Source organism: Phoenix dactylifera, chromosome 2 (assembly GCF_009389715.1).
Source record: "Phoenix dactylifera cultivar Barhee BC4 chromosome 2, palm_55x_up_171113_PBpolish2nd_filt_p, whole genome shotgun sequence".
Lineage (NCBI taxonomy): Eukaryota > Viridiplantae > Streptophyta > Magnoliopsida > Arecales > Arecaceae > Phoenix > Phoenix dactylifera.
In genome coordinates this window covers 23,486,234-23,496,444 of record NC_052393.1, presented here as the reverse complement: position 1 = coordinate 23,496,444, position 10,211 = coordinate 23,486,234, and the positions used below count along the sequence as shown (strand labels likewise).

The 10,211-nt window shown below is 43.0% G+C and overlaps 1 protein-coding gene across 1 annotated transcript; it reads left to right on the top strand.

The window, feature by feature from the left end:
- Positions 1-3,455: 3,455 nt before the first annotated feature.
- LOC120110005 lies at positions 3,456-5,266 on the top strand. Its single transcript, XM_039123965.1, has 3 exons — positions 3,456-3,778; positions 3,860-4,904; positions 4,994-5,266. Exons 1-3 carry the CDS (start codon positions 3,456-3,458, stop codon positions 5,264-5,266), a joined length of 1,641 nt encoding a protein of 546 aa, XP_038979893.1.
- The last annotated feature ends 4,945 nt before the right edge of the window (positions 5,267-10,211 follow it).

Genomic DNA, 10,211 nt, shown 5'->3' with positions numbered 1-10,211 from the left:
AAGCATCGGTTGCAAACGGATCTCGGGTCGACCCGGTTGGCCCGCTCCGAGTTGATCTTGGGTTGGGTCTGGGCCTAAAATATACGACCCATTTTCAAAAATCCGGTTCATCCGGATCTATGACATTGTCCTTTTGTCCAGACCATGTCAAAAACCAGCCTGGTAAAATTTACTGCAATTGCCTTTTCCAATAATACTCCCCCAAAAATGTGAAATGGTGCTATTTGAAAAGCTACCCATATGAAACTTCTACATTGGTAGCACTCCTAACTAGCCAATCCAAATCTATTCAAGTCTAATCATAAGCATCATGATTGCCATTAACCCCAATAAACTCGTTCTATACTATTCCCTAGTCCATATAAGCTATAGACTGAATTGGTTTTGATACTATTTTTAACAACTCAGAATCTCATTCAAAAAAAATTAACCAGTAGATGTTATTTGGGTTTCTTGGTCCTGTATAAATACTTAAGATCTGTCTAGTGCATAACCGATGTGGAAATAAGCATACATCCGTATGGATCCTTACATTATTACAATACAATATTATTAACGTTTATCTATATACTTATGGTAACATCATATCATATATAATTAATAGTAACACTAATAAAACTATAATATAATATTGCACAATATTGTGTAATTATTATAAAAAATCGCATAATATGTACTATAAAAAAATTAGTTGCATATTTTGATAATATGATGGAAGCTACTTTGAGGTCAAGTCATTTGAGCCATCCTGCAGACCTTACCCATTGGCACTTATGCGGGGAGTCTGCATCATTTACGACCTATGCTGCATAAAAGTAGGGGAGCCTGCCTTCATCTGAGTGACTATTGAAATACTACTGGCGTCGATCAAACACTAATTTCTAGGTCCAAGAAGGATGCTAATCTGCTAGACACCCCTAGTTCTTATTGAAATCAGATTCAGTGACTTTTGGGGGGTTGGGGTTGCGTTGGTTTACATTAGCCGTCATTATTTTCTGCAACTTAAGGTCTTCGGTATCGAACGTCTTTTGCTACTTTCGTGATGAAGAGAAATTGCTGGACGATCTAGCGAATGATTATATCACTCCTTGTAATGATTATTAGATCACTCCTTTTTACCAAGAGAGGGAGAGGGAGGGAGAATTGCTGCATGGCTAGGAGTGTAATTAGAGCCTACAGCCCACGAACCCAATCCAAAATATAGGCTTGGGAACAAACAAGAAGAGGCTCAAAGCATTACCTGTTGGGTGCAATTCAATTTTTAAGTTTAAATCGGAGACATTTATTGGGTTTGGGTTTGGGTTTGGACGGCACTGTATTTATTGTGAAGAATAGCTGACAACATTATCATGTCACCTTTTCGTCATTCTCTTTAATTTATCCATCTGGTCTAAAAGGCTCTAACGATGTGACATAGTCTCTGTTTTTACTGAGTAGATTAGCTGATGACAACATTATCATGTCACCTTCTGGTTACTCCAATTTATCTATCTGGTTTTTAAGGCTTTAATGATGTGTGAGTTTTTTCTCGAGGGAAACTACTGTCCCAATCACACGAGTAAATGTCTCGTGAACGAATGATGTCCACCTGAACGTTATCAGCTTCACCGATAAGTTGGGGGCCTACCTTGCATTGCAGTGGATAAACAAGCTTGGTTACACCTAGTGGTCGTCGGCCCCCACCCCTCGGATTGCGACCCCAAATCAGGTGAGGCCACCTGCCGAGCTTAAGCATATCAATAAGAGAAGGTGAAGAAATTTATGAAGATTGCCTTAGTAAAGGCAAGCAAGAACCAGGACCAGCCTAGCTTGAAAACCAGACGACCATGCCTCCTGAATTGTAGTATGAAGAAAGCGTCCTCGGCAACAAACTTGGCCCAAATCTCTTGGGAAGAAGCACCGAGAGGGGTGAGCTCTTTTCGGCCCGAACCCAACGGCACCACGAGGTGCCGTCAGCAAGTCTGGTTGTTTGAGCATGCAGCCCCAATCAGACAGTAAATTCTACAAATGACACAAATTTCATTTTCTACAACTAAATGAGGCAAGATAGGAACAGTCAAGCTGAAGCAAACAATTGAATTATCTATAAAGATATTATTAGATGCGCACTAGAACAGCAATGCTTTCAACTTCGACGTATTCTCCAGTGGTCCATGCCACTTGCACTCATATTTCATTGTTTTCTTTCTTCCTTCTGAAATGGTGACGCATGCATGAAGAAAAGTGTGGCAACACAATGGCAATCCATTAGCGACCAGGATCAAGTGCACAAAATATTAAATACCCTTAACTGAGAAATTAATGACTTTACAAGGAAATAAAGTGCTCAAAGGAGAGCAATACACCAGCAGGCTAGCCTCTTACGAGCTGCCTGGACGGGTCTGGGCGGGTCTTCGATATGCGAGGCAGGCTTTGCAGGCTGGCTCGATTATTTTGGAGGGTGACTCAGCCACAGTTATCAGTTGGATTCAGGAGGGGCTGAGGGGCGAGGGCACAGACCACCCCTTGGTTCGGGATATAGGGATGATGTGTGGGGTTGGGGTGTCGTTTAGGCCAAGCATGTATTTAGAGAAGCCAATGGGGCAGCCGATTGGGTGGCTGCATTCGCGGCTCATCATTCAGGATACACCCTTTGGGTGGGGGAGGGGGAGCTGCCACTGGCTCTCCGTGAGTTAGTATTTTTTGACTTTATTGGGTGTATTCGTACACGTATTGTATGAAAACCCGTCTTTAGCAAAAAAAAAAAAAAAAACCATTCTAGGTTTTATTTACGGTAAATTACTTTCCCATCCCTCTAAAGACCCCACTGTAACAGGAGGTCCCGGTTGACCCAAAAAAAACTTCCGGTCCACCGCTTCATGGATCTTTAATTCCCGGTCCCTAAGTTACTGTTTCCTTTAAAATATAGTACCCAAAGTGCCCCCAGGATACTTAAGTACCCCCATGCTACCAGAAGCGGGAAAAAAATAGGTACCGCGTTCTGTTTTCTAACCGGAAGACACTCTGTTTTTGTCTACCGAAGATGCTCCCAAGTAAAAATCCCACTTGCAGCCCTTAAGCGTGGATGCCCCTGGTGATCCCACGGAAGATGTTTACCGAAGATGGCTTTGGAGGAAGATTTTGAGACGGAAAAAAAGGTGTAAAAATAGGCCGCAACAGGGTATGCATTTTGTCTCCGTTCTTCTCTGTTTTGTCTTTGCCAATGGAGATTGTTTGGTCTGGGAAGAGACAAGCACCCATTAGGATGGATGCTAGATGGATAGGAAGAGAGCATGTCGAGCCTTTGTGTTGACCTAAAAACGTTGAGACTCTCTCTTACTCTTTACCTGTTCCCTGTTTGAGAGAACGCTGATAGTCCCTCTTTCTCTGTGTAGTGAGACTCTGCTCCACTATATTCCTAAGTCTGTTTGCAATTCGGAATTATCTGTTCATTGCCTCCTCTTTTTTCCATTGTCATGGCTTCGGAAGACACTGCTAGCTCTGTTTTTATGGCCATTTGTTGTTATGGTAGCGAAGCTGTGATTATTTCCATCTCAAAAGACACAATTCTTGATCAAATTTTTAAGGAAATAGTTGAAAGGTGGAGACATTTATCTTCTACAATGATAGAAGTTAAGTTTTATATTCCAAATAAGTCTAAAATGCTTGTTACGCTCATGAGCGATAAGGATGTTCGTAACATGCATGAAATACACGTCAACTTAAATGCCAAGGTGATCGAGATGGTTGTTACTCATTCTCCAATCTTGATCGAAGGTGCTGCTGTGGTAATTGAGAGGTATTCCGTTTTTAAAATTTTGTTTTGTGCAACGAATTTAGTAAGTTTGCTAAAATAATGTTTATCCTATTGTATGAACAGTGGCTCATCGCATTGTCCTGAAATTAGTTCGAGAGGGAAAAAATTTTCGAAGGGTAGCTCAAGTAATTTTGGTCAAGTTGTTGAAGAAACAAGAGCCGCAATTGAAGAGGAAGCAAGTCAAAAAAATTCGTTGGATGATTGGAAAAATAGTATAGAGGGTGTTGGTCAGGAGTTCATGAATGTGGAAACTCTACGTGACACCATTCGCAACTATTGCATTGCAAATTGCAGGGATTTTATCTTCGTGAAGAACGATCGTGATCGAGTTACTGTAGAATGTGTTTATGAAGGTTGCGAATGGCGTATTCATGCTTCTCGCCTTGGGAATGGTGAAAAGTTTGTAATTAAAAAAATGCACTGTAACCACACATGTGGAGGAGGATTGCAAGTGCGGTCTCATCCAAAGGCTTCAAAACGTTGGGTTTCCAAAATTGTTAAAGATCAACTTCAAGATATGCCGTTATATAAGCCGAGTGATATTGTAAAGGATATTCGAAGACAATATGGTGTTGAATTGCCGTATCATCAAGCTTGGCGTGGTAAGGAGGTGGCTATGATGGATCTTTATGGTAATAGCCGGCTATCTTATGAACGGATTCGCTGGTATTGCGATGCCATTCGTCAGACCAACCCCGACAGCATTGTAGAGTATGAAACAATTGATGGTCGATTCAGACGTCTATTCATTTGTTTTCATGCTTCACTAATGGGTTTCATAAAAGGATGTCGTCCTCTGATTTTTATGGATAGCACATTTATAAAGCATAAGGATGGAGGTGTATTGCTTGGAGCCACTTCCAAAGATGGAAATGATGATATGTTTCCTATAGCTTATGGTGTTGTAGATACAGAAAGTGATGAAAATTGGGAATGGTTTTGCCGGTTTCTGAAAGAAGCTATTCATAGTTGTACTGAGTATAGTGGTCAACAGTTCACATTTATGACGGATAGACATCAGGGCATTATTAAATTCGTGCCGAAGTACTTTCCTGATTCTTACCACTCATATTGTATACGTCATGTGAAAGAAAACTTCAAGAATCAGGTTTGCATCGTCATATTATGAATAATTTAAACTACAAAGTATCTATGTAATGTAGCATGTGGTATATCTGATTTTAATTATCAATGCAGGTCCTTGTCCATTATCATGCAGCTGAGAGAAAGAGGCTCATTGATTTACTAAATGCTGCTGCCTATACACCAAGGCTTACTGTATTCCGAAAGCTAATTGCAAAGCTTACATCAGAAGCCCCTGGTGCTACCACCTTTCTCCTACATGCAAAGCCGGAGCATTGGGCTCCAGATCCACGCTGGGGCATCATGACATCGAATGTGGCAGAGTCTTTTAATAGTTGGGTCGTGGAGGCTCGTCATCTCCCTGTGCCTCAGATGGTTGCCATATAAGGATCCAAATAATGCAGATGATGCATGAACGGCGTAATCGAGGATATAGCATTCAATCTCAACTTTGTCCTGATGCGGAGAAAGTGTTGCATAAAAATGCGGAAGATGGTCGGAGATTAGCTGTATTTACGTCCAACATAATGATATATGACGTAAAGGATACCAACTACTCATGCAAAGTTGACCTGCAGATGTGTAGCTGCTCTTGTGGCGAGTGGCGAATCTTCCGCATGCCATGTAAGCATGCTTGTGCATGCATCGAGAAGGCCGGCAGATCACTATACCAATTCACCGACAATTGCTTCCAAGCTGAATTGTATAGAGTAACATATGCCGAAGCAATCAGTCCAATTCCTGACATGGAGAAGCCCCAAAGTGCCTCTGAAGAGATTCACATTCTACCCCCTATCAGAAAGACACGTCCTGGCAGGCCTAAAAAGAAGAGAAGACCTTCGCAAGTGGAGTCAGTACGTGAAATGAGATGTGGACGATGCGGGAAGGTTGGGCACAATAGAAGGACTTGTAATGAGGTCATCAAGTAAAGAATATGGACATTATGAAGAATGTATCGAGATACCTGCAATGTATTTTCATGTTAGTCACAGCATATTAACTGGGAATCTCTTGTATTGATGTAAATGAAGTGCAAACTGAATTGTATATGTTGATTTTTTGTTAGATTTTAATTCAGTTACTTCAAATCGGAATGCAGTTAAAAAATTGTTACAAACACGTAATGATACACAGTTAATCAACAGTTGGCATAGCATTCGACGTCAGCTCCGACAATTACAATAGTTGAATATGGCGTGGAAAAATATATATTGACACCTAAAATCCCGTTTCCCGGCTTCCCTTCGACTTTGCCTAATCTGAGACTCTTAACGAGTCGACTTCGAAAATATTGGAGTCGACTCGATCTGTCCCGATGTCGACTCGGTAGGAAAAGAGGTCGACTCTTAGGCTTGGCTGAGCTAAGCTCCACTCTCTGTCTTTGTTCTGTCTCACTTAACGGGGCGACTCGCCTTTCACTGGGGTCAACTCGAACTGCCCAGGGGTTGACTCAGAACTCCGTGAGGTCGACACTTAGGCTTCGCTTATTTTGGTTGCTCTCTGTCTTTGCTCTGTGCCACCTAAGGAGTCGACTCGCCTTTCACCGGAGTCGACTCCCACTGCAAGGAGGTCGACTCAAAACTCGGTGAGGTCGACACTTAGGCTTCGCTTATTTCGGCTGCTCTCTCTCTTTGCTCTGTGCCGCCTAAGGAGTCGACTCGTCTTTCACCGGAGTTGACTCCCACTGCACGGAGGTCGACTCAAAACTCGGTGAGGTCGAGACTTAGGCTTCGCTTTTTTCGGCTGCTCTCTCTCTTTGCTCTGTGCCACCTAAGGAGTCGACTCCCACTGCACGGAGGTCGACTCAAAACACCGTGAGCATGACACTTGGGATTCGCAGATTTCGGCTGCCCTCTGTTTTCGCTCTTTGCCACTTTAGGGGTCGACTCGCCTTGAAATGGGGTTGACACAAAATGTGGCAGTTCGACCCAACTCACCATGGGAACACAGTTACGTTTTTTGGAACACAGTTATGCTGTCTGGGAACACAGTTATAGAGTTTCTGAGAACACAGTTACCTTGTCTGGGAACACAGTTATGTTGTCTTGGAACACAGTCATGGAGTTTCTGGAAACACAGTTAGCTTGTCTGGGAACACAGTTATGGAGTTTCTGGGAACACAGTTAGCTAGTTTCTGGGAACACAGTTACGTTGTCTGGGAACACAGTTAGCTAGTTTCTGAGAACACAGTTAAGATGTCTGGGAACACAGTTAGCTTGTCTGTGAACACAGTTATGGAGTTTCTGGGAACACAGTTAGCTTGTCTGGGAACACAGTTACGTTGTCTGGGAACACAGTTATGGAGTTTCTGAGAACACAGTTAGCTTGTCTGGGAACACAGTTATGTTGTCTGGGAACACAATTACGGAGTTTCTGGGAACACAGTTAGCTTGTCTGGGAACACAGTTAGCTTGTCTGGGAACACAGTTATGGAGTTTCTGGGAACACAGTTAGCTTGTCTGGGAACACAGTTATGTTGTACAGTTATAGAGTTTCTGAGAACACAGTTAGCTTGTCTGGGAACACAGTTATGTTGTCTGGGAACACAATTACGGAGTTTCTGGGAACACAGTTAGCTTGTCTGGGAACACAGTTATGGAGTTTCTGGGAACACAGTTAGCTAGTTTTTGGGAACACAGTTACGTTGTCTGGGAACACAGTTACAGAGTTTCTGGGAACACAGTTAGCTTGTCCGGGAACACAGTTAGCTTGTCTGGAAACACAGTTATGGAGTTTCTGGGAACACAGTTAGCTAGTTTCTGGGAACACAGTTACATTGTCTGGGAACACAGTTAGCGAGTTTCTGGGAACACAGTTAGCTTGTCCGGAAACACAGTTAGCTTCTCTGGGAACACAGTTATGGAGTTTCTGGGAACACAGTTAGCTAGTTTCTGGGAACACAGTTACGTTGTCTGGGAACACAGTTACGGAGTTTCTGGAAACACAGTTACGTTGTCTGGGAACACAGTTATGGAGTTTCTAAGAACACAGTTAGCTTGTCTGGGAACACAGTTATGTTGTCTGGAAACACAGTTATGGAGTTTCTGAGAATACAGTTACCTTGTCTGGGAACACAGTTATGTTGTCTTGGAACACAGTTATATAGTTTCTGGGAACACAGTTAGCTTGTCCGGGAACACAGTTAGCTTGTCTGGGAACACAGTTATGGAGTTTCTGGGAACACAGTTAGCTAGTTTCTGGGAACACAGTTACGTTGTCTGGGAACACAGTTAGCTAGTTTCTGGGAACACAGTTAAGATGTCTAGGAACACAGTTAGCTTGTCTGGAAACACAGTTATGGAGTTTCTGGGAACACAGTCCAATAGTTTCTGGAAACACAGTTAGCTTGTCTGGAAACACAGTTACGTTGTCTGGGAACACAGTTATGGAGTTTCTGAGAACACAGTTAGCTTGTCTGGGAACACAGTTATGTCGTCTGGAAACACAGTTATGGAGTTTCTGAGAACACAGTTAGCTTGTCTGGGAACACAGTTATGTTGTTTGGGAACACAGTTACGGAGTTTCTGGGAACACAGTTAGCTTGTCTGGGAATACAGTTATGGAGTTTCTGGGAACACAGTTAGCTAGTTTCTGGGAACACAGTTAGCTTGTCCGGAAACACAGTTAGCTTGTCTGGGAACACAGTTATGGAGTTTCTGGGAACACAGTTAGCTAGTTTCTGGGAACACAGTTACGTTGTCTGGGAACACAGTTAGCGAGTTTCTGGAAACACAGTTAGCTTGTCCGGGAACACAGTTAGCTTCTCTGGAAACACAGTTATGGAGTTTCTGGGAACACAGTTAGCTAGTTTCTGGGAACACAGTTACGTTGTCTGGGAACACAGTTACGGAGTTTCTGGGAACACAGTTAGCTAGTTTCTGGGAACACAGGTACGTTGTCTGGGAACACAGTTACGGAGTTTCTGGGAACACAGTTAGCTTGTCTGGAAACACAGTTATGTTGTCTGGGAACACAGTTATGGAGTTTCTGAGAACACAGTTAGCTTGTCTGGGAACACAGTTATGTTGTCTGGAAACACAGTTATGGAGTTTCTGAGAACACAGTTACCTTGTCTGGGAACACAGTTATGTTGTCTTGGAACACAGTTATATAGTTTCTGGGAACACAGTTAGCTTGTCCGGGAACACAGTTAGCTTGTCTGGGAACACAGTTATGGAGTTTCTGGGAACACAGTTAGCTAGTTTCTGGGAACACAGTTAGCTTGTCTGGGAACACAGTTACGTTGTCTGGGAACACAGTTATGGAGTTTCTGAGAACACAGTTATGTTGTCTGGGAACACAGTTATGGAGTTTCTGAGAACACAGTTAGCTTGTCTGGGAACACAGTTATGTTGTCTGGGAACACAGTTATGGAGTTCCTGGGAACACATTTACCTTGTCTGGGAACACAATTACATTGTCTGGGAACACAGTTAAGATGCTGTCCCGAAATCAGAGAAACCAAAGGGTCGACCCCAGTAAGTCGAGTAGACGTCGGCAACGATTGAGTCGACCCGACTGATATGTGGAGTCGACCCCTAGGTCCAAGGCAAGAAACGATGTTCCTCCTCCTCGTCCGCATGCTCCACCTTCTCCTCCTAGGCAAGTACCCTTGGTAACTCGTCCTGTTTCTCTCGGTAGGAAAATAGATTTCGACTTCTTAGAAGCCGAGGGTTTTACCATAGGTCTGAAGCTCAAAGCCATGGGTTGGGAAACCCTATGTTCCCTTAACATTCCGACGTACCCGAACCTTGTTCGCCAATTCTATGCCAATCTCAAAACCGGAATTGCTAGCTTTGAAAGTGTGGTAAACAAAACGCCAATTCTGCTAAACCCGGAAACCCTAGGGAGTGTTGTGAACATGCCAACCTCTGGTTCAACCGAAGATTTTTTAGAAAATAGAGTGTTGGGCATTCAATATCTTCTTGGTACAGAAAATGTTAGTCCACTTGAGCAAATTTCAGCCAACCGACTTAGTGTGGAAAATCGACTATTACATCATATTGTTAGCCGAATCCTCTTTCCGAAAATAGGTAGGTTTGATTTTGTGTCCGAAAGAGATATTCTTGTTATGTTTCACATTCTGAACGGTAGCCCCCTTAGTTTACCTCACCTGATGATTAGACACATGCTAGAGTCTGCCTCTAGAGCTAAGGCATCCTTGCCATATGGAATGCTCTTAACCTTAGTCTTCGAGGAGTTCGGTGTAAATACTGAAGGGGAGCCATCTACAACTCTTTCACGTTGGGATACTTACAATGACCGGTCGCTACATCGAATGGGTTTTCGTAAGAAAGATGGTCAATGGATAAGAAAAGATGAAGGGAAGAGC